The sequence below is a fragment of the Oenanthe melanoleuca genome, chromosome 19 (assembly GCF_029582105.1).
Source record: "Oenanthe melanoleuca isolate GR-GAL-2019-014 chromosome 19, OMel1.0, whole genome shotgun sequence".
Classification (NCBI taxonomy): domain Eukaryota; kingdom Metazoa; phylum Chordata; class Aves; order Passeriformes; family Muscicapidae; genus Oenanthe; species Oenanthe melanoleuca.
This window is the reverse complement of record NC_079352.1, coordinates 4,289,499-4,314,985: the sequence shown is the minus strand read 5'-3', so window position 1 is coordinate 4,314,985 and position 25,487 is coordinate 4,289,499. Positions and strand designations below refer to the sequence as shown.

The 25,487-nt window shown below is 40.4% G+C and overlaps 1 protein-coding gene across 1 annotated transcript; it reads left to right on the top strand.

Annotated features, from left to right (window-relative positions):
- The first annotated feature begins 3,070 nt into the window (after positions 1-3,070).
- Positions 3,071-20,798, top strand: FOXN1 (forkhead box N1). The gene is made up of 8 exons (XM_056506773.1): positions 3,071-3,190; positions 4,671-5,168; positions 6,677-6,781; positions 11,109-11,236; positions 12,030-12,126; positions 17,008-17,215; positions 17,802-18,284; positions 20,408-20,798. The coding sequence occupies exons 1-8, from the start codon at positions 3,071-3,073 to the stop codon at positions 20,692-20,694; spliced, it is 1,926 nt and encodes a 641-aa protein (XP_056362748.1). The 3' UTR covers positions 20,695-20,798.
- Positions 20,799-25,487: the final 4,689 nt, after the last annotated feature.

Below are 25,487 nucleotides of genomic sequence, written 5' to 3'. Positions count from 1 at the left end.
CCTGTCTCCATGACAAGTGTTAGTCACAACATTCTGGGCACTTCTGTGATATTTGGCACATGACATGTGGTGGATTTTTAACTGTAGAAGGAAAAATTGAATTCTGAAACCTCGTGGGTCCTTTTTCATAAAGACTTGAAGGGATAAAAAGATCCCACAGGGTTATTTGGGAAACATCAGTGTGATGTGGAGAGGGAAATGATGACTTAGGGCTTTGGGCAGAGATGTGAGCACACACAAACTGGTGTCAAGCCAAGCTCAGGGAGGCACAGAGGGTGGATTGGGAACGGGGAAACATCCAAAAAACATCCAAAAAACATCCAAAAAACCTCTTGTGCAAACCAGTCTGAGCCCCAAGGGCTGCAGAGGGCACTGGCAGCAGCACCAGCAGCTCCAGGAGGAGACACAAACCCAAGGTGTGGATTTCTGCCACGGGACTCAGTCATGCAGAGCTGACAGACCAGCTGCTGCTGCCTTGCTCACCCCTGCACCCAGCTGAGGTTACATTTCTCACTGTTTTCTTATTTTTGAGGCAGTTATCTTATCACAGGAGCCTCTCACGGTCACGCCACATTTACAGCAGCCAAAATGTCATGAGATGGTTCCAGCTGCAGCTGGGATAATCAGATACCTCTCTCCAAATCAAAGCATCATTGTTTGCTTCAGCACATCCTACATCCAGGCAACCCACAACTTCCTTAAGCTCTGTCTCCCAGGAACAGTTTGTTGCAAATGATTTATTGTAATCCTGATTATTGGCAACCTCCCCTGGCTGTAATTCTGCCCATAAAGAAGATTTGTCAGTGAGTGATGTGATTTCTCTTTGCTAAAATCTATTTTAACAGTGCAAACTGGTTTTGAGTTGGTTTTTCATTTGGTTTGGGTTTTTTGTTGTTGGTTTTTTTTGTTGGTTTTTTTTGGTGGGTTTTGGTTGGTTGGTTGGTTTTTTGTTATATGTTCTTTTAACAAAATAAAGTGTCTCTAAGGGACATTTAAAAGCAGTGACAGCAAAGATTTCTCAGTATGTTGATTTGGCAGTTTAAACTGATCTACATTTGCAACCTGCTGTGAGACTCATCAGCGAGGGCAAAGTTACAAATTACTTTAGAAGTGAGAAGTTTGGACTCCAAGAATAAAATGAAAATCAGAAATACATTGCCAGAGGTTTTTCTCTGCCACAACGTGCCAGTTCCAGGATGAGGAGAACCTGGAGCTGCTGGTGCCAGTGTGAAAACTGAAAACAGCACTGGGATTGTAGCCTTGGGATTTATCCCACATGGGAGATCCTCCAAAGTGGATTATTGACAAAGGCAGTCAATAACCACCACTGAACACAGATTATCAGCCCAGCATTGTTTAAGTATAAGGCTGCTTCTTATTTAACAGTCAAAAAAAGAAAAATATTTCCCCTATGGCTGCTTCTCATTTAATAGAAAGAAAACAGTTTCCCTACACAGGGGGAAATTTTTATAATCTAAAATGTGACTAAGACTCCTCCTTTCCCACCAAAATTAAATTCATCATCAGAACCTGACAAAGGTCTCAGAGGGGAGGGACAAGAATGGTTTGGTTTTCCTGGACCTTTTGTATTGATTGTCCAAACAACCCTGCTAAATTCACTTTGCTCTCAGAAAGGATTAATGAAAATTCTCTCACAATGGAGAAGCCACCAGGCAAGAACTGTACCTGGGCAAAAGCTTTTAATAAAACTCTAATGCTCCAGACCACAAATGAGGCAGCTGGGCTGAAAAATTGCAGTATAAATAAAAGAGAGGTCAGAGGCAGCTTTGTATGACCTGAAGATAGGTGGGGAAGCAGCCCTGGCAGGGCAGGCAGTCTGGAACTCTTACAAATCACAAATACACACTCACATATCTTCCCCAGCTGTCAGTTTTCCCACCTGCTTCTTTCAAGATGAGGAATCTCTCTCCTCATCAGCCTCCAGTTAAGCCACTGGGAGAAGAGCCTGAGACATTTCTGAACTTCATCTCACATCAATTTTTTTTTCCTGATGTACTACTCCAGGTCTCCTGCTTGATTTCCAAGCCCCATTGTGTTCCATCCCCCCAGGCACAGCAGTCTCACTCATCATAAATACAGATTTGTCTTTGAACTATAAAGGCAAAAAAAGGTTTCCACATTTTGAGGTGATATATCTTTGTTAAGCAAACCTAACAAACCCCTTAGATATTTACCTAACAGCTATTTCAGCACGTGGCAAAGACCTGGCAGATTAACTCTTGAATTAAAGTGGCTTTTTTTCCCCTGATTAGTTCACCTGAAATCAAAATTATGAGCATGAACACCTTTGTGTAGCTACAAATTTGGTGGATGGCATAAAAGGATGTGTGTTCTACTTTTGTTTTACTCTAAGGGTACAGTGTACAAGGAAAAAAAATCATGGTAGAAAACAAAACACCAGAAGATTAAATTTATTCCTTTTAATCCACAGAAGACCATCAGATATGGCTCCTATATCCAAAGATCAAAGATTGGGAACTTGAGAGGAAATCCAACTAACAAAAACAGGGATGGAATGATGAAGTCATTTACATATCTCAGATACATTTTAATCATGCAAAACAGAGCAGAAAGGCTGAAGGGATTGGGACTAATAAAAAACAGAAGTGAAAATATAAATGTGTTGTAACCATCAGTCTGAGTGATGATAGGAAAAGATCCTTTTTTTTTAATAGAGTCCCTCTGTAAACAACTGGGGTGCATTTATATCCCAATCTCTCAATAAAGTGACATTGCTAAATTTGCATAACCCCCAAACAACATATTTTCATTAATTTATATCCTGTAAAAAACAAAGAAAGGGCTTATTTTTATAAAAATTGTGTGGTGAATCCATAGAAACCCCATCTTCATTGGAATTACAACTACAGAACATTTCTTTAAGAGCTAAAAAGTAATTCCAGTGTGTCAGAAATTCCTCAGGATGGCTCCAGCTGCATATCCAAACCTCTCCAGTCACCTGGGTTTGTTCCACAGTTCAGGCTGGAAGAAGTGCTCACTGTAATTTGATTTTTTTTTGACAGGATTTCTGCCTGACGTGGCTTTGGTGATGGTTTCACTACTCCAGGACCAATCCAATATTAAATTTTCTCCTTCGGACCCTCTGGAAAGGGACCAGCAGGACCTGATGAAGGCACAGGGGGATTCAATATCCCCAGTTCAGCAAAGTGTGAGTAAACTGGCCCAGGCCTGTTCCTCTCTTCAAACATCAGCATCAACCTGCAGCTCTTGCTGCACTAAATCTCCCCAAACCTACTGCTGACAAATACTGCAAGTTTTATTCCTGAAGGGTAGAAATTAGCTGAGTTATCCTGCTCAGCTGGTCTTAAACTCCAGCTAAATGTTCTGTTCCATTCCTTAAAATGACTGGGAAAGCTGTGCTGTGTGCACATGGGGCAAGTGTGGGTTTATCCTGGATTTCTTGGATTTGGAGAGGGAAGGAGGGGAGGAAGCACTCAATAATCAGTGTTTTTATGGAACACATAAAAAGGCATTCCATTCCATTCCATTCCATTCCATTCCATTCCATTCCATTCCATTCCATTCCATTCCATTCCATTCCATTCCATTCCATTCCCCCCTCCCTGAGCACAGCACCCTGCTCCTGGCTGATGAGTGTCCTCTCAAAGGCATCCCAGTAATTACCCATCCCTGATGGCAGGGAAATATGCATATTTTCATGTTTTCAGTGCCAGGATCCTGCCTTTCTCCTGCAGATTAAAGAGCACTTCAGGAGCTGCTGTTTCCTCTTTGCTGAGCTGCAGGAGGGAGGGGAGGAGATGAGACAGGAGGGTTGAAGTGTCTGCCCAGAGCCTGTCTTGTGTCTCCAAATGAGTGTGGCCACCTTAATGAAGGGAAGTGATGTAACCACCAACAAATCTGGAGCTGTAACACCATCAGGGGATGAGATCAAGCTTATTTGACTAAACTTGCAGGCAACAAGACTTGCACTTATCACATTCCTGTCATTTAATCTTTCATGTCTTCCTCAGCTTTTCCCTGAAATGGTCGGACAGAGAGTCAGTGTGCCCTGTTTTTCAAGGACAATTTTTTTTTTTTTTTTTTTTTGTGGAATCAGAGTGCTTTGATTTGGAAGGTATTTTAAAGACCATCCAGTTCCATGCCACTGACTGGACCAGCCCAGTCCAACCTGGCCTTGCTTTTATTTATTAATTGTTAAATAATTCTGGATACCAACAGCCAGAAAACCCTTGAGATTTTTTAGGGCTTCTCTGCATGAAACTGGTCATTTCATACTTACCATTAAAAGTGCATTTTTAATGCTATTAAAATAGAAATTTAAAATTGTAAAATACATATAGATAAATAAATTAGACAATTAAAATAATGGGATGGGATGGGATGGGATGGGATGGGATGGGATGGGATGGGATGGGATGGGATGGGATGGGATGGGATGGGATGGGATGGGATGGGATGGGATGGGATGGGATGGGATGGGATAGAACAGAATAGAATAGAATAGAATAGAATAGAATAGAATAGAATAGAATAGAATAGAATAGAATAGAATAGAATAGAATAGAATAGAATAGAATAGAATAGAATAGAATAGAATAGAATAGAATAGAATAAGCTCTGACTTAAATGCTAACCTTAAATAAATGAATGTCAATATTCCACGGCAGGATAACCCCAGTTACAGCTGCCAACCCTACGAGCCAGACACCAGGACAGAAAGGAGGAGCTCAGAATCCTCCCACAGCCCCAGCCCTGCTTCCCCATCCCAGGATCCAATCCACAGCAGGTACCCTGCCAGCCAAGGCATCCCCTGTGGCCAGAACAAGCTCAAGGCTTCCTTCAGCACGGAAAAATTCCGGCGCTGCAGCTACGAGGAGAGCGCAGCCGGGAGCTACGACCGGTTCCTCAAGAGCAGCAGGAACCCCTTCCACCCTTACAAGAGGCAGCTCAGCCAGGATGTTTTCCAAGAAGCACACCAGGCCCTGCCACCTGAAGCTTCTCCCTTCAAGAGCCACGGGAGCATCGATGGCTTCGAGGCGCTGCCGGGACCCGCCGAGGAGCCGGAGGCGTTTTCCACCCACATCCCAAATATCTCCGGGGAGCAGCCGTGGTGTGACAGCCTCCAGTACAGCTCCACGGGCCAGGAGCACGGCTCTCAGGTCATGGTCAGTGCTCTCTTGGAGCTGTTCTCCCTGTTTTCAGTGGCCAAAATGTGCTTGTGGAAGTATTTTCCTCTTACAGCGTGACTGTATTGTATTTATGGTTCTGTTGAGCTACGGGCTTGACTATAGGAAAAGCATATCCATGTTTATTTGGGAAAATCATATTTAGATATATCCATGATTAGTTGTCCACATTCTCCATTTTCTGGCCTCTTTCTCAAGCAATCCTCAGAAAGATGCACAGGAATAAATAATTTTCCATTGGACGAATCCTAAATACCCGAATGCTCCCTGACACCAGGATTTGTCATCACCTGGTGATTTCAAGAGACTAAAATCACTATTTTCAGGCATGGGGATGTGGAGCAGATCTGGTCCAACACCCCAGCTCAGCTGCACTTTTCTCAGTGCAAATACAAGAGAAACCCTAAGACATCAGTGCCACCAAAAAATAAATATCAGCTCTGTTTATGTGTGCAGTATCAACTTGCCTGGGCTAATTTCAATACTAGATAGAGGCAACTGCTTATTTAGGGCAGAGATCCCTGAAAAGCAAATTAAATTACCCTCCAGTATCTCCACAATATCTCTGCTGTGTTCCAAGGTGCAAAGTGTATCTTGATCATCTGCTGCAGCCAAAATGAACAACTCCACCTGCCAGGGGAGGGCCCTGAGCTGGCTCTGAACGCCTGGGAGAGGGAGAATTCATGGCTACCAAATGGAAGAGGAGTTTAAAAATAAAAAATCTTAATTGGATTAAGACCAGGGAATGGAGAGATGTTGTCAGGGAACATACCTGGGGATTGAAGCCATCCAGGTTAAGGAGGAAATTGATCTAAATCTCTTATTTCCTGGATAAACACTCATCTAGGTCAGAGGAGTTCAGTACAAAAGCTTTGAGCAGCTGATGAAAAAAAATTCCCATTGTCTTCCCAAATCCCTGCAGGATATTTTTATATTTATTAGATATTATATTTATTATTATTCATAACAATAAATTATTATATTATATATTATAATTATTATTTATTAGATATTATACATCATCACATGATAGATAATATTATATATTGTATGCATTATATAATATATATAAGAAATAATGTGTATATATATTTATTTATTAATATTTTTAGACAGACTCAAATGCCACAAAAGCTGGTCATGTTTTAAAGCAGAAGGATAAGTTCTATTGGATTCTTGAAAAAAAATAAGGTTCTCACTGAATTCCTCCATTTTTACATATTCCCTGCATCTTGGTTGCACCCAGTGTGATTTTTCAGTGGCCTTGGACACTTCCAGGAATGGATCATCCCCACATTTACCCCATGAAAACATAAACCAACCTCTATTAGCTCTCCCTAAAACAGAATTGAGCCCCAAAAATTCAATATAATGAAGGCAAATCTGGATAGAATTATTTTAAATTAAATTTAAATTAAATTAATTTTAAATTAAGCTATTAAATTAAGGTGTTTTCTCTAATAACTCCTTCCTTGACTGTTTCCCAGCAGGATTCAGACATGAAGCTCAGGACATCCCCCCTGGAAGGGCAGCCTGGTTTGTATTGCTACCAGCCCCAGCAGATGTATTGCCCCTCACACTCCTTCCATCAGGTCAGTACAGCTGGTGCACTAAAATCCCTGGATTTTTAGCACTCAAATGGTACAATAATTGTAGTAATGATAATTTCTAAAAATTATTTTAAAATATCTTTACATTTGTGGGTTTGCAGGGTTGTGTTTATATGCCTACATTCTGTTTATAAGATCTAAAATAGAGCCACAGCTAAGTGGATTTTAAGATGGTCATTAGGAAAAAGAAGAAAAAAAACAATCTAAAACTTGTGGAAATGGAATCTTGCCACTGCATATTTATATTTTCACCATTACATTCAAGAAAATTTGCTTTGAAGCAAGATAAATTATTAACATAACTCTTGATATTTCGGGATCTTAATTAACTGTTCTTTAACTTCAGGGGGAAAAAAAAATAAATAAATGTGACTGTTAAAATTCAGACCAAACAGAAAAATATTTTAAAGTAAAATTGGAACAGCAGAATGATATTCACTTTGCTTGTACCTGATGGCACACTCATCTCTTTTGAAACCTTTTGCCTCTTACATCATCCCCAGAGAAAGATTATTCAGATGAGCCATAATTGACAATAATGCTGATGATGCAGGAGAATGTGCAAGATTAGGGTTGTTCTTCTGTAACTTTGTTATTGACACTTAAAATCATTTCCTTCAGATGTAAGTGGTGGTGCAAAATATTTTCCTTCAGATTTAAATGGTACTGCTGTCAATGCTTTGAAATTTTCCTCTTTCAGGCTCAATTACCTGCAAGGTGTAAAATTTTCAGTGAGGTCTTCAGGATAAAAAATATGTTGATTTCAAATAAGGGAAGAAAAAAATACTTAAGGTGAAATTAAGGCAAGGAGGAATTTTCAGATTTTAGGTAGAAATCCATGTACAAAACCAGCACAACCCCAAGAGACCCAACCACCAGAACTGAATTAAGTGAGATTTAAAGGAAACTCAGAAATGTGTGAAGATAAAAGCTTCCACCTGAGTTCTGCCTCCTGAAGTCAGATTTTGTGGCATCAGCTGCTCCATCTCCTCCAGCTGCTCCTGGAGTATAAAAACGTGACTGACAGAGCAGGGATTTAAAACTGGGCAAAGAAAAGCAAAGCCAAGCTGGCAAAACAGGCAGCAATATTTAAATTCTCATCATTGCCATAATTAGCTTACTTGTGTTGCTTTCTCCTAAAACTCAGTAGAAGTGATGAAAGGCAAAAATTAAGGTAAAAAATAAAATAAAATAAAATAAAATAAAATAAAATAAAATAAAATAAAATAAAATAAAATAAAATAAAATAAAATAAAATAAAATAAAATAAAATAAAATAATAGAAATACAAATAGAAGAATAGAATTAAAATAGAATAAAAGGAAAGGTGATAATGCCCTACCATCCTAACTTACAAATCCATTATTGTTATTTTAGAAGGAAATGGTCCCAAAATGGTGCCAAAAAAAAAAGCTCTGCTGCAAATATGAACTATTGTGGATATGTCACAACTCCATATATCCACTCAGTATAAAAATGCCATTTCTGTGTGCAGAAACCCCACTTAGCTTGTGAATTCATGGAATATTCTTAATTTCTTTATCCGTTCTTTCCCCTGTCCCTGCTGGTTTGACACCAGTGCTGATCACATTCCAAAATCTCTGGATTTAAAGCTCCTGGGAGCTGCCAGGCAAGATCCAACAGGCACCAAGAGGAAAATCCTCCATCCACCTGCAGGCTGGCACTGGGACAAATCTCTGAAGTGCAGCAGGTTTCTGTCAGACTTTTCAATACCTGTGCTTAATGACAATATAGAAAATACAGAAAAAGTCTGGCAATGTGTTCTGCTGCTCAGGAATAGAATAGAATAGAATAGAATAGAATAGAATAGAATAGAATAGAATAGAATAGAATAGAATAGAATAGAATAGAATAGAATAGAATAGAATAGAATAAAATAAAATAAAATAAAATAAAATAAAATAAAATAAAATAATAAAATAAACAATAGGTAGAAGATGTGGAGTTGCTGTCCCTGTGCCATAAACACAGGCTGGAAAATTAAAAGAGCACGGGAGACAGCTGAGAAGAAGTGGAGGAACCTCTTCTGCATTATTAACATTTTACATTATTAACCACTATTAACACTTCACATTTCCAGCTGGAATGGGGCAGTGCAAGTTAAATCACTCCAGGGAAGTTCCTCTCCAGAGAACAGGCCCTGGAGTGAAAGATGTTCAAACTGAGCCTCAGATTTCATTAGAGGGATGAGAGGGATTCATTAATTTTGTCCAGATGATAAAACAGCCTCACCTTCTCCTTTGCTGGACACAACAGAAGTGGTGACTCAGAAGAAAAATGAGTTGTTATTGAGTTGATGAAGCAGCAGACAGTGGCTGGAGCCACTCACCCACCATAAAACACCTTTCATGCCATGGGAGTCTGCAAAACCTGCCATTCCAGCCCATTCCCCAGCCTCCCTTCCCTCAAAAGCACCAATGAAACCAATAAAACTGAAATAATCCCTAAAACACCCAGGCCTGGCCTTTCATGGTGACATCAAAACCAGCCCTATCCAAGTGTTGTTTCCTTTCAAAGAGCCACCAAAACCAATAAAAATCAGAATTATCATAGGAATTGCCCAGTTTTCTGCTCTTGGGGGGAAATCTGCACCCAGTGCAGGAGGCAGGGAGCACCACAGTGCACACAAAAATTAGTTCACTGCTGCTCTGGAGACTCTAATTGTGCCCAATATTTAGTTTAACATGATTAATTATGTACATTTCGTTTCTTTCACCATGCAAACAACTGAGTCTATTCAGTCTGGTTTTCCACACTCCACTGCAGGCAGTTCAGTGTTAGAAAGATAAAAGCAAACAGGCAAGAAAAGCTCCAGCAGCCAGCATAAAATTACAGAGAAAATGACATCAATTATTCAGAGTACAGAGTAAATAAACAAACTGTGAATATTTTGCTGTTTTAAGGGGACAAAGACCAAGAGCAACCAAAGCTATTGATCAAAAATATAAAGGAATTACAATTAGAAAACTAAGGAGATGTCCAAGGGATTTTTCCCAGTGAATTTTGAGAGCTCCATTATAATTTTTTAGAGGAACCACACAAACCTCATGGCACAGGGCTGCTGGTGCTGAGCAGTAAAACACCAGGACAGGGAAGGCATCCAGGTGGAGTTTTTAATAGCATGTGACAGGACTTCTAATTTTGGCCATGCCCTCACCCCTGGAAAAATTCATCTGGAAGAGGCAGAAATTCTTCTCCTGCAGAGCTCCTAGAGAGCCAGCTGATGTTATCTTACCTAAGCTGGATTGTGTTCCTTTGCTCTTGAAAGTCTCTTTCCAGCAGGTTTTAAACTGTGATTTGATGAAGAAAAATGTGGAATATTGGGGAAAGAAAAAGATCAAGTGGTGTGTTATAAAATTGAGAAATCTGTGGAGACTCTGGTGCAATCCAGGCTGGATTTTTATCCCATCACTTTAGTGTGTCTTGGGACAGGAAGAAATAGGTCAGAATTCCTCAGGGAGTTTCTGTGGCTGGTCCCAGGGGAAGAGTGGCATAAATATTGTCTGATTTTAAGGGTTCTGGATATTCCTTTTTGCTCTGGCCCAGTGGAGAATCCTTTTCCTTGGGATTGACTGGGAGGGAACAGGCAGGGAGCAGCCCAAGAGCTTCAGCACAGGCAATGTGAAACCACCTCAAAAATGTCTCAAATGCTGCTCCCCTGAGCCCTGGAATGACATCACTGACTTATTCCATAACAATACATTCATCTAAAATATATTCTGGTGCATCCATTAAAGTTCTTGCTGTTGTTTGTTGGTTTTTTTCCCCTGCCTTGCACGGTAACAGCAATTTTAACAGAGATTTTGAGATGCTATTCCCTTAGGAGCAGTAATTATATGCTTTCAAATTTTTGCCTTCCTGTAGCCTCTCCACCTAAAGAAAAAAGCAACCAGAAAAAATAGCACACAAACCTAAATAAGGCAAAACTTCCCTGTTTCTTCCTACATTTTTAGCAGCTTTATTTCCTCAGCTGTTTTTTCTAAGGTGAACACTGCAGTATTTTATTCTGGTGGCTTGGGGTTTTAATGTCAATAAAATGACATAATTCATTTTTTGTGTGCATGTTCAGGGGAGGCTGAGCAGGCTGAAATACTTCAGAAGAGATGGCTGGAGGGAGATAAGCTCAATGTCTATAAAATCAATAATTATCTGGGGACACTTAATAGGATAGCAGACAATAAAGAAGAAAATACTTCTTCACATACAGTATCCTCAGAAATAATGCTGTTATTAGGGAATATTTTTGGGAGTTTGGTGTTAAAGCAAATAACATCTCTGCTGTCCCCAGTACCCCTCAGGTGGCAGCTACCCCGTGACTTACATCACCTCCTCGCACTACCCCTACCAAAGGATTGCTCCTCAAAGCAGCCAGGAATCTCAGCAGCCTCTGTTTCCCAAACCCATCTACTCCTACAGGTAATACAATCTTTTTCCAAGCCCTCACCTTACAGGAAATACCCTGTTTACCCCTGGCCTGTTTCCAGCATCCTTTGCACCGACACGTTCTCTCCTCTGTCTGTTCCCGGGTGTTCTGTCCTGTCCCCACGGATCACAAAACGTTCCAGACTCTGGGGCCAGCCAAGGCACAGAGGAATTAAGTGTTGTAAAGCAGGAGAACACTCTTGATCACTCCCCAAAGGGGAAAAAAAAAAAAAAGTGAGGCATTTCTCTAATGCAAAATTTTAGGTGTTGCGAATTTCATCAGCATGAGACTGATCCTACTTAGCTTAGTTGGCTATTCCAGCACCTTTATTAAAACTGATTTTTTCCCCAGTTACTGAAGCAAGGAAATGCCTAGAAAACCTCTCAGCTATGGCAGTCACCACATAGGTTTAGTCCCCAAAGTAGATCAGACAATTAAATTTTAATTATCCCTAGTTTTATTCTCTTTGTGGCCTTCATCAGTTTAAGCATTCAAACAAAACCTTCAGTGACTACACACCAGCAGGATTTACAGGTCTTGATTCTACTTTCTGTATTATTTTATTTTAAACCCAGGCTGGACTTCTGGATGATTTTGGAGAATTACCTGTAGGAGTTGAGGAAATTTTTATAAACAACTGAGTGGAAACATAAAATTATCTTTATATTTTTGCTATGCCAGTGAAAGTTGGAGTAATTATACACAGTGTGAAAAATGATCTATTTTTGGTTGTGAGAAGTCAGGCAGAAGAGGCTAAAATGTTTGTTTTTTTTTCTCTCCCTAAAGCATCCTGATCTTCATGGCTCTCAAAAACAGCAAGACAGGGAGTTTGCCAGTCAGTGAGATTTACAATTTCATGACAGAACACTTCCCTTACTTTAAGGTGAGTTCCACAGTCATGGGGAGGGGAATCTCCCTCCAAGCTTATCTGTCAGCAGAGGGAATAAGGGATGGGATTCTAAATATGAAAAGAGATAATTTCTTAGGAGATTATTGCCAAATCAATTACATACATTACAAATCAATGGTCACAAGCTACCCAGCATTTTGCAGAAATGTGGTGATATTTACCTAGGCAGAAATGTGAAATGTGGTGATATTTAACTCAAAAAGATTTTAAGAACTGTTCCAGCTTTGAGCTTGGGTGTATGACAGTGACCATTCCTCACCAGCAGCCCATAAAAAAAGTAAATAATTTTAAAAACACATTCAGTGCTTCCTCTGAGATCTCAAATACAGGCAGAACTGATCTTGTAGCTTCCTGTGCAGCACCTCCAGACTGGTGTGGAAGCAGAGAATTCCAGGTTATCTCACTCCATCCTGGGATATTCACCTTGGGCAAGAGCATCCCCTGCATGCCCTGTGCACAGAAAAGTGCAATGTGTGATGATGGCACTAAGCTCATAATTACACAGTGAGCTGGGGAGGGGAAGGGTGGATGGTTTGCAGCAGCACTGCTGAAATTTGGATCCCTGCTAGGAGGGAATGGCTCCTCACCCCTGGAATGCCAGTGGAAAATGCTCAGTCAGCACAGGGAGCCAAGAACAGGAGGATTAGTTCAGATTTTTCAAAGGGCTGTAATGGAATCATCAAGTGCTGCTCCACTCAGGGCTTTATTTCTGCTGATTCTTCAGAAGCACCTCACTGAGGGACACAGTGGGTGACCTCAGCTGTGAGCAAGGCCCAAAAATGAAAATAAAGCCAGTGAGTCTGTCCTGCTTCCTATTGCAAATAGCCCTGCAGCAATCAAGGCAAATTTAAAACAGCCACAGCAAGGCAGTTCAAACATTTATAATAAAGGAACACTGAGAATAATGAAAAATAAATGTTCCAATACAATCTTGCAGTGGTTTTGGACACTGAGGATATATAGAGCACACATACACACAAAAAAAAAAGAAGATTGCATATGTCAGTAATCAGAGAAAAATACACATTATGACAGAGGAAGAACTGTCAGTGCTGTACTCCTAGATTTCCTCCCAAAGGAATCACTAACTGCTCCATCATTTATTGCAAGCAAGAGAAGGTAGAAAAAAATAAAGAAATCTACCATTAGAAATCCCAGGGGAGTCCACAGGAAAATGGCAAGAGTTTCAAGCAGAGAGGTGGGAATATTATTAATAATTTTTACAGGCATGCACATGTTGATTCATCAGATCAATCTCAGATGCATTCTCTGCTGTTTTACAATACAATTGATTATAAAATTAATCAGCAGCTTTAAACCAAATGCTGCTGCTGCTGCTGCCAGCTTGGGCAGAATCCCTCAGACTCAGACTGTGGCTCTGCCAGGTGCCACCATCCTGGTCCTTTCTGCTTTTTCAGAACCTCATGCCTTTTTTTTTTTTAATTCTTTTAAAAACTGATGAGAATGAGGTTACTGCTGCAGGAAAAAAAATAGTGCAGGGTGTGCTACCCAAGCATTCCCTATTTTGTGGCAGCTTTATTTTTGCATCCTACTTACCAGTGCAGCCAAATGTATTTGACTGTAACATCCTTAAAATAAGCAGGGGAGAGTGAGCAATCAGATATTACATTTACAGTCATCCTGCCTCTGGTCTGCACAGCAGAGAATTAACAATATATGGCAAAAATTAATATCCTCCATCCTCCCTGCATTTGGAGAGTCTTCAGCACAATAAAATCACATAAAAACCAGCAAAGAACATTTTTCTGCTGCTACCAGCACTCACTAAAAAGCAGAATACAACAGGGAGAGGGAAAGCAATTTAGGTTGGAGAGAAAAAAAGTACAAGTGCACACAGAGCCTTGCTGGGAGACATGGGATGATACAAGCAGAGTCAAATTAACTGGGATTCGCTGCCACAGCAAATTTAGTTTCTATGATGCAACAATCTCATTTCTAGTTGAAACAGAGCAATCCAACTCCTACGACCTAAAAAAAAAAAAAAAAAAAAAAAAAAAATCTACGCAGCTAAAGTTGAATTAGTCTTTGATGTACCTCTCCCTTCTCTTGAGACCTAGATTTAAAGAGAAAGGGTTTTGCAAGATCACTGAACCCTTTAAACTTCAAGAGCTGGTCAGGATCAGTGGGGATGGACAATAAATTTTCTGGGTTGGTTTTTTTTTTTTTTTTTTTAGTGATTAGTGAGTCTAACAGAAAGCTTTAATGTTTTTAATTGGAGTTATTTTCAGTGGGCTGAGAGGGCAGGAAGGTGTGTGGTGTGGTGGAAGTGTTGAGGTGCTGGAGATGTGGCACTGGGGACACGGGCTGGTGGTGGCCATGGCTGGACTCAGTGACCTCAGAGGGCTTTTCCCTCCTCAGTGGTTCTGGGATTCCCCAGCTGATTTTAGGATTCTGCACTTTGATCCCCACTGTGCTGAACTCAGCAATGTCCAAAATCAGCCACAGAAGGAGATTGCAGCTACTCAAGAGCAACCCCAGCTGCCAAAGTTTCTTAATTAAACAATCACACCTGATTTAAAAACTGGTGTTTTTCACTTAGCACACTGTGTTAAGCCCTACCTTCAAGCCCTGCCTGAGCAGATGAATTCTCACAGCTCAGCAATCCCAAGTTTAATGCAAGAACCTGCTCAGCTCTGGGCAGCACCTCCAAAATCAATCCATGCACTTTTTGCTTGTACAATTTCTAAAACCATCTCCTAATTTACACCCCCACACGTTCTGAAAACCTCTGAGAAGCCCATGCCACTCCCATCGGAGCAGAAACACCAATTATCCTGTCTAGGTACACAGAGGGGTGTGAGGAGCCTGTGTACAGGGCAAGGAACAGGAATATTCCTCCAGGTCAGCTTGTTCAGTGGCTAAATGGGAGGAGCAGCTTTATTCACTTTTGGAATTAACAGAAAGTTACTTGAATATTGTCTGAAAGGGAGAAAAAACTGATTTGTCATGTTTAGTACAACCCTGTGGCAGAAGATGTTTTAAAGGTTTGAGGTTTCTCTCTTCTCTTCTCTTCTCTTCTCTTCTCTTCTCTTCTCTTCTCTTCTCTTCTCTTCTCTTCTCTTCTCTTCTCTTCTCTTCTCTTCTCTTCTCTTCTCTTCTCTTCTCTTCTCTTCTCTTCTCTTCTCTTCTCTTCTCTTCTCTTCTCTTCTCTCTCTTCCCTTCCCTTCCCTTCCCTTCCCTTCCCTTCCCTTCCCTTCCCTTCCCTTCCCTTCCCTTCCCTTCCCTTCCCTTCCCTTCCCTTCCCTTCCCTTCCCTTCCCTTCCCTTCCCTTCCCTTCCCTTCCCTTCCCTTCCCTTCCCTTCCCTTCCCTTCCCTTCCCTTCCCTTCCCTTCCCTTCCCTTCCCTTCCCTTCTCTTCTCTTCTCTTTCTCCTCTTTTCTCTCTTTCTTCTCTCTTTCTTCACCCTTTCTCCCTTTCTATTACCATTTGTGTTGTCTCACCCATAGCACAGAATAGTGAAATGCTGACATCAGGTGGGCCAAAATGGAAGAAACTCTGAAGGGAAAATAGTTTCTCTTTTAGTAAATAACATGTATTTAATTCCACACCTCTTTATTTTTTAATGAAGAAAGTGAGTATTAAATTTGACCCTCAACTCTTCAGTAAGGCTTTTAATGCCTTAATCCACACACTAGTTCTTTATAAGGTACAAAACAACAGGTTTTATGTGCCTTATAAAAGCATGTACAAAAAATTAAATCCTTGTAAAAAATTTAACCAAGGTATGTTCAAAATTCACAGTCTGCCTTGTGAAAGCCAAAATGGACTCAGATCCATTTATAAAAGATGGTCTTTTATAAAAGGAAGTTTTTTTTACTGGAAGAAGTGTGATGGACTAGGCAACAATTAAAGAAATTATCAAACTATCAAAAATCTGATTTTCTATGAGAGAAGAATCCTATTAATCAAAAGGAAAAATGGAAAAAAAATTAATGAACCTAACTAATGAAACTTAATGAACCTAAGAGGGAAATTCTAATTTTTAACATTTTAAAAAAGACTGTGGAAACCCACATTCATTTTTCTTGCTCTCTGTTCAGTAATTCTCTGATTTATATAAACATTTATGATGACAAATATTTGCATCCATTAATGTGAATCAATAGCCACAAACAACTTCCCCACATTTCAGAGTGCTTCATTTTTTGCAATTCTTATGAGGAATTGAAAAGAAAATCTGAGGATTTTTTTTTTTTTTACAAACAAGAAAAGAATTATTTCAATGATCCAGTTTAAAGAACCTTCCAGCTGCTACTGCTGAGTTAAAAATAAATGCAAAGCACAGAGATGAGTGATCAGCTGTGGAAACCTGAATCTCATCTGGAGTGCCTGTGATTAAACCATTTGGTTATGTAATTGGCCAGCACACAAAGTTACACCTACAGTAGCATGAGAAATCCCTTTGAAGTCTGCCTGGACACTGAATTTGAGCCCAGGTAGCACAAAGTACTTTAATGAAGAGTTGGAAATATTTCTGGGTGTTCTAAAACAGATTCTGAGGGATTTCTTGTTAGTTCTAGAACATTAATTTTTACACACTTCATTCTTGTGATGTGCAAATTCACTTTTAGAGATCCAGCAGGTCTCTGACAGCCTTTTTGCTTGGAAGATCAGTTACTATTTTATCTGATCCCTCTCTTCCCACACAACATGACTGTAACATTTTTGTGGCTTCCCTCTAACGTGCAAGTTTCTCACTGCAGAAGGCACAAACATAAACAGCATTTCTTGTAACCTCACCAGTCAAAACAGAGCTATATATACACAAGTACATTTTAAATTTTATTTTGTTTTTAGCATGAAGTTCTGCTCTTACAGTGGGTTTGTTTCTCAGACAGCTCCAGATGGCTGGAAGAATTCCGTGCGCCACAATTTATCCCTGAACAAGTGCTTTGAGAAAGTCGAGAACAAGTCAGGGAACTCTTCTAGGAAGGGCTGTTTGTGGGCTCTGAATCCAGCCAAGATTGACAAGATGCAGGAGGAGCTTCAGAAATGGAAGAGGAAAGACCCAGTTGCTGTGAGGAAGAGTATGGCAAAGCCAGGTCAGTCATCTGTCAGTGTTTTAGTTCTCAAACAGCTCTCCCCAGAATTTTTATTTTCATCAAGATCTTAAGAGAATTTAAACATGATTTAGGAAGGCATTTAGGGATTTTTCCTGGTCGGCAAAACAAGTAAAAAAAATTAAAAAGCAGAATTACAGTAGACTTAGTTTTGTCAGTGTTTCCAGATAAGCACAAAGAAGCTTCTCCAAGAAAATATTCTCTTGACATCTCACTAAACTTTAAGATAAAAGGCCAGGCTGGGTGGGGATTGGAGCATCCTGGTGTAGTGGGAGGTGTCCCTGTCCATGGCAGGGGGTGGGATGAGATGATCTTCAGCATCCCTTCCAATCCAAACCCCTATGTGACAAAAAGAACGCTGAAATAAGGAATATAAAACAAAATCTGAGATTAACTGCTAAGTATCCGGGCTTAAAACCTAAAAGTGGAATTTATTACATGCTGGTAATTTAAAAGAAAACATTTCAGGCTTTGGAGTTTTTTCTGTATAAGAATATTTGCCATTTCCCGAATAACACCTGCAAGCTGTGCAGGCATAAATCACCCGCGGGCTTTCCTTGTTTTCCAGAAGAACTGGACACGCTGATCGGCGACAGGAGCGAGAAGCTGCGCTCGCCGCTGCTGCCCCGCAGCCCCAGGCAGATGGCAGCGCAGCCCCACGGCCTGTGCGAGCCCCCGCGGGGCTTCCACGGCATCCCCGCCCCGGCAGCGCTGCCCGCCGAGAGCCCCCTGCCCGCCCTGCTCGGGGGGCAGCAGCCGGGCTGCTTCACGCCCCCCCAGGGCTTCCCCCAAATGCCCACCGCGCTGCTGCAGCACCCGCAGGACCCTCCGAGCCTGTTCGCCGCTGGGGAGGCTCAAAGCCAGCTCCGGACTCAGCCCAGCATCCCTCAGGATTCGCCAGTGCCGGCTCAGAGCCCCCCGAGCTGCGGGATGAAGGCGCTGCCCGAGCACTCGCCGGCCAGGACGGTGCAGGACTCGCTGCTGCAGGAGGGAGATCTCAGCAACGACATCGACGCCCTGAACCCGTCCCTCACTGACTTCGATCTCCAGGGTAGGGGCTGGAGGCGGTTTTATCTTGGGGAGTCGGGTTTGTTACATCCCATCCCATCCCATCCCTTGGATCCCATCCCATCCCATCCCTTGGATCCCATCCCATCCCATCCCATCCCATCCCATCCCATCCCATCCCATCCTATCCCATCCCTTGGATCCCATCCCATCCCATCCCTTGGATCCCATCCCATCCCATCCCTTGGATCCCATCCCTTGGATCCCATCCCATCCCATCCCATCCCATCCCATCCCATCCCATCCCATCCCATCCCATCCCATCCCATCCCTTGGATCCCATCCCATCCCTTGGATCCCATCCCATCCCATCCCATCCCATCCCATCCCATCCCATCCCATCCCATCCCATCCCATCCCATCCTCTAGCATCCCATCCTCTAGCATCCCATCCCATCCTCTAGCATCCCATCCCATCTCATCCCATCCCATCCCATCCCATCATCTAGCATCCCATCCCATCCCATCCCATCCCATCCCATCCCATCCTCTAGCATCCCATCCCATCCCATCCCTTGGATCCCATCCCATCCCATCCCATCTCTTGGATCCCATCCCATCCCATCCCATCCCATCCCATCCTCCACAAGATCCATTTCTTTCTCCCATTTTTTTTTTTTTTTTTTTTTTTTTTTTTTTTACATCTCCACTGTTCCAAACCCCACTTCCCTGGGTTACATTTTATATAAACACCATGCAATGTTGCATTAAATCTTGAAATAGTTTCCCAAGGATGCTACAAATTTGCATCCAGAGTTTAAAAAACATTCCTGCTCCCCCTCCGGCTACAATTGCTGGTATTAACCAGTGCAATACAGAATGGGTCCTTTAAATTCAGACCTATTTTCCACTGAAAGCTACTCAAGCACCACTATTTAGAGCCATTTCTTCAAGAGAATTGTCGAGTGAAAGGCACCAAGAGAAATAAATGTGATTGAATTAACATGGTAGCATTTTTCTTGATCAACACTGATTCCACATCTCTGCTAAAAAGGATGCTCTTTCCCTCTTCCTAAGGCAGAAATAGGATCTACACCCCAAACAATTATATTTTCTGTGGTGTCTTCTTATATATTTTGTAAATATACATTTTTAACAGAACTTTAGAAAGAATTTTCTTAAATTCACGCTGATTTAAACTTATGGAGGCAGACAAATAATAAACACCCCTCTTTCAGCCCCAAGAGATCAGAATTACCTACACACAAGCATTTAATAACCAACATCTGTAGCACAAGGATTAAAAAAGGAAATAAGAAGAAACTGAGAGAAAAACACAAAGCAAGCTGAATAAATCTATGAATCAATCTATTAATCTAATTAATCAATAAATCTATTGATATATTAATCTAGTAATCTATTGATCTATTAATTTACTGATCTATTGATCTAGTAATCTATTAATATATTGATCTATTGATCAATTGATATATTAATCTAATAATCTATTAATATAATGATCTATTAATCTATTAATCTATTGATCTATTGATCTGTTAATCTAATGATCTATTTATATATTAATCTAGTAATCTATTGATTTTTAATCTATAAATATATTGATCTATTAATCTACTGATCTATTGATCTATTAGGGAGACAGGTTTGTTACATCCCATCCCATCCCATGGATCCCATCCCTTGGATCCCATCCCATCCCATCCCATGGATCCCATCCCTTGGATCCCATCCCATCCCATCCCATCCCATCCCTTGGATCCCATCCCATCCCATCCCATGGATCCCATCCCTTGGATCCCATCCCATCCCTTGGATCCCATCCCATCCCATCCCATGGATCCCATCCCTTGGATCCCATCCCATCCCATCCCATCCCATCCCATCCCATCCCTTGGATCCCATTCCATCCCATCCCATCCCATCCTATCCCATCCCATCCCATCCCATCCCATCCCATCCCATCCCATCCCATCCCATCCCATCCCATCCCATGGATCCCATCCCTTGGATCCCATCCCATCCCATCCCATGGATCCCATCTATTAATCTAGTAATCTATTGATCTATTAATCTATTAAAATCTATTAATCTGTTAATAAACCTATTAATCAACTTTTTCGGGGGGTGTTTTTTTTGTTGTCGCAGGGAATCTTTGGGAGGAGCTGAAGGACGACAGCCTCGCCGTGGATCCCCTGGTCCTCATTTCATCCTCGCCGATGCCCTCGCAGTGTTTTCCCTCCCACTGCCAGCTGGAGAGCAGCAGCAGCGTGCCCGCGGGGGCCGGGGGCGCGCACGGGGGCGCGCACGGGAGCGCGCACGGGAGCGCGCCCGAGCTGCAGCTCACCACGCTCTACTCGGCGTTCATGGAGCTGGACACGCTGTCCCCGTCCTACCTGAGCAGCCCCGGCTCCAAACCCATCGCCCTGATGTGACCCACGCCCCGAATCCCCCCGGGTGTCAGCCCAGCATCACGCTGAGTGACGGTCCGTGGGAAGGAGGATTTTATCTTCTTCTTCTTCTTCTTGTTGTTCCCAGAACTCGCCCGCAGGATATGTAGCTTTACTATGATGGTTTTCTAAAAAAAAAAAAAAATATTAAATGTTATTTAAGGAGAATATGGTTAACAGCTGAACTTGTCAACGCCATTTTATCAAGCCACTCATCTTCTTCATCTTCCAGAATTCTTGACCTTTTTTTCTCCTTCTCTTTTTTTTTTTTTTTTTTTTCTCTTTCACGAGAGCTGCTTGCAAATCAACACAGAACTCACAGCACACAACAATTTAACTTATTTCTTATGGAGCCACTGATGGCAACAACATCCACCACAGACCACTGAAAATATAAAATCTACCTATTAAAACATTTATAGTCTCCCTTGAAAGAAGTTCTGGGTTTTGGTAAACGTGAACTGAAAATTCTGCAAGTATTAGAAGACAGAGGACAAGCTGCTGACAGACTAAACCAAAGCAACAAATATACTTCAATGGAAAATATCTAAGTTTTACTGTATTTAAAAAGAAATTTTAAACTCTGCTTTTTTAATAAAAAAGAACAAAACTATTTAGTAGAACTTTTACTCGGCTGGAAATTATTCCCATTCATGCCTCTTTTGCCACATAAACTAAACATTAACATGAATTATTATAAAATGAAGAATTTTTTTTAATGGCAATTAAAGAAGAGAGCAATTGCAGTTGGCCAAATCCAGAGAGCATCTGTGTTTAACTGATACCTCCAGTGGGGTTTATTGTGGTGCTGAATGTTCCTACTCTGAACTAAACTTGGGCCAGCTTTTCAGGAACACCCTTCTCCCTCTGATTTTCCACAAAGATGGAATAAAAAAGTAGAAAAATAGAATAAAATAGAATAAAACAGTTTTGTTTTAAGTGAAGCAATATAAACCCAGAGTAAGCTGGAGAAGGAACTTAACAGAATGATGGAAAATAGTCCAGAAACACAAAATATTATCAGGTTGCCCAGAGAAGGGGAAGGTGGCACTGGATGAGCTTTAATGTTCTTTTCCAACCCAACCCACTCTGAGATTCTCTGACCTCTACTCACAGATTATTTAAACTCAAATTAAACCAAGGAGGTTAAATCTTGAGTCAGGTTGGGGGATTTAGACCACAAAAGAGCAAGGAGGGATTCTCAAGGATGGAAGAAAGGAGATGGAATTGTTCAAATAAAGACACATTTTAATTGGCCAGGTTTAATTGGCAAGGTGGGAGCTCTGCCCAAGCCCAGGCCCAAAGCTGCACCCTCACCCTGTCCTACTAGTCCAGACTTAAAATCAGATTAGGGGCAGACGGATAAAGGGACTTAGGAGGAGCACATGTGATGCAGCTTTGTAAATCCCTCACGCAACCACCAAGAAATCCTCACTTGACTCCAGCTCCTCTTCCTGCAAAGAGAATAAGGAGCAGAAGAAATGCAGCCAGCTTGGCCAAGCTGCTCCAGGAAAAAAAAAAAATCATCAGGATGAGAGTTATGCAAATATATTAGAGCTGGGGGAACCAGTTTATGGCTATCTTAACATTTGGATAAAGAAATACAGAAAAAGTTAAGTATGACAGATGATTAGCAATGTGAATATTGTGGTAAGATTAAAGCATGTAGTGAGTATAAAGCTGCTAAATAGTTTATAAACATAAATAATAATATAACTCTATAAAAATATAAATAATATAAATATAAATATAAATATAAATATAAATATAAATATAAATATAAATATAAATATAAATATAAATATAAATATAAATATAAATATAAATATAAATATAAATAATATAAATATATAACAAATTGTGAATATATGTGTGTAATATATACACTATATATATAAAGCACAGTTTATAGTGTATATGAAACACTATATGAACAGAATATTATATGTACATATAACATTATACAAAATACTATTTATAATCAGTGTGTGTGCATATATATAACACTATATATATTAAAAAACACAGTATAAACATATATATATTTAGTTCAATGTAAGAGTCACCAGCTTCCAATTAAATACACAGTATTTAGAGTAGATATTATTAGAAGGATAATATTACTCTAAGTGCCTTTAAAAAAAAATACACATTTTAATCAAATAAATAGACATTTTAATACAGACATGCATTGAGGAAAAGCAAAACCAAAGCAGCACCTGCCTTGTGCCCAGGCACTGGTTTTGTGGCTCTTGAGTTCACAGCTACTCTGGTGCCTTAAAATATGTCACTCTTAAGCCAGAAATGCTAAGAATAATTGGTAAATAATGTTCTCTATGAGTATTAGACACAGGTCTGCCCATGGGAGGGCTCTGTGTGTTTGTGAGCTCTGACTTCAGCAGAAGATCCCAGTCCTGGAGCAGGACCAGACCCCCCAAACTCCTCAAATTCATTTCAGCCCCTCCAGTCCCAGTGGGAGCTCTGCTTGTCTCCATCCTCAGGGAATTTCCAGGTAAAGCTCTCTCCATTTGGAAGCTTTTCTCTGCAAACACCAAAGGGTTGGCACATGGATTTCCTGAAACATTTTCAGCACCCCAAGGGAGTGAGATGCTCAGTTCTCCATGACTTTCAATCACTGTTTGCACCAAATTCTTGTTAAATCCTTTTTAAACTACTTACAAATTCCCCTCCTGAGTCTCACACATGGCCAGAACACCCCAGGCCTTTGCAAGATATTCCTGACAGAATGAGCAGCATTCCCTATATTTTATATTTGGTAGAGGGAGACAACAAAAGCAAAAAGCATCAGGACACCAGAGGAAGTGCAGTGGGATGTCTCATTGCTCTAAAACACGACAGAATTGTAATAAAATATTTATTATTAAAGCAAATCCATGGCATGTGAAAAAAAACATCAAAACTGACAGTAGGAGTCTGGGCAACATCACCAAGCTGAGTTAAACATCTGTGGAACTCCAAATTCACAGATTTGAAAGTGAGAAAAGCAAAACTGCTTTTTCTGAGTGGAAGATTTATGGTTTATGGGCACAAGAGCCCATCCATGATTTGTTAATTCCTGTGTGTCACTCGTGCCCCCTGTGGCCTCAGGCTCACCAATATATTCCATGTTTGTGACCACACACATGATCACAAGCTGGAGGGAGAGGAAGAAATAAAGAAGTCAAATTGTCAGGCTTCATTCTATATTTTTTCTTGGTAATGAGTCTTTGAAGAACGATCAGACATAAAGAATAAAAGGGGAAAAAACACTTTAACATGTTTTTTCTTGTGCTTTCTGGAGTTTCTTGTATCCACACCAGAGGTTTGTCCTCCCTTTATAAAGTTATTTACTCAAAGCACCTAAAAGTATTTTCTTCAATGCATTCCATATTTAATGGAATTAAATTAATGGTTGGACATTTCACAGAAGTTATAAGAAAACTCCTGTAATAACTTCTATTAACAAAGAGTTCTGTTTAAGATAAACAAACAAATAATACTGCAAGTTATTTGCTAATATAAATTGTCTGGGTTTGGGTTTCCCTTCCTGCTCCACTTCAGGCTCCTACATCTGAAATTTTATTGTCTTGCTCCAGTTTAGCATTAGTGATTCTGGTAGACACAAAACCAACTCATTGAAATATGAGTTCATGAGGAAAGAGTTATGCTATAAATTATAATTCCAGAACAATTACTTTTTAAAAGTCTGAAATTATGTATATTTAACTACTTTATTTAAGTTTTTGTACAAGAATAACCCTCAGCTTGTGCAATCCTTATTTTTGACTTTTGAAATAACTTGACTGATAGCACATAAACATTTCCTTAGAGCTGGTGACACCTTATTTTGTACCTACCATAAAATCAGTATTTTGCACACATTGCGAATCTATTTCAGATACATTTGCATTAAATTCCATTTTAAGCAGGACTCTGAAAACAGAAGGAGAAAGAAAGGAAAGAATGAAGTTTTCCCAGTCTAAAGCTAATGCTGTCTGCTTAATCAGCCTCTTCCAAAGAGATTATGCAAACCTGTCTAGAGAAAAAATAACCTTAAGTGTAATTACCATTAAAAATATCTTATTACCAAACAGAAGAGAGTGCTCACTGCTGCCCTCTCCAACATATGATTAGGAAAAATTTGCACTCTAAAGTTTAGGATTTATTAGCTTAACCTTTTTTTTATTGCAGGTTTCATTTAAACTTCAAAACATTCAAATAGCCATTTATATTGAACTATGTTTTGAAGCTCTTTTCTCATGGGCCCAAATTATTACAAGACTTCTGCCTCCCATATTTGCCAGTTCTTGGTATGAAAACATTAGCCCTGAACACTCACTTGTTTTTGTTGAGATAGGAACTGATCTGAGAAGAATTCTCTCTCACAATCTTTCAAACCCCTGGCACAGCACTGAGCTTCTTAAACCCAGCAGTGATTAACTGGAATTATGGAGCAGATAAAACACTGAATATCACATCAGCTGTTCACAAAGCTTGAGAAATGCAACTGACTTACTGGCACTTTCAAACAAATTTAAATGATTGGAATAAATATTTAGATTCCAGAATTTAGTTTACCAGGGCTGCTGCTCCGTTTTTCAGGCTTCCAGATCTGTATGTAAATGTTTGTGTTTAGACTATTAAATATCAAAACCAGCAAACACTTTTACATGAGCTTTTCCTGACCTCCCAATCCATTTCCAGCCTTACACAAACAAAGCCAAAACCCTCAGTAGTGGAAAATGAACTCTCTGCTTCACTGTGCATTCCCTCCCTGC

Bases quoted from the DNA above. Each gene is read 5' to 3' on its own strand.
- FOXN1 (XM_056506773.1), top strand. From the start codon at position 3,071: ATGGTTTCACTACTCCAGGACCAATCCAATATTAAATTTTCTCCTTCG. The intron at 5,169-6,676 runs GTCAGTGCTCTC...ACTGTTTCCCAG, and splicing joins AGCACGGCTCTCAGGTCATG to CAGGATTCAGACATGAAGCT. The intron at 12,127-17,007 runs GTGAGTTCCACA...TTTGTTTCTCAG, and splicing joins AACACTTCCCTTACTTTAAG to ACAGCTCCAGATGGCTGGAA.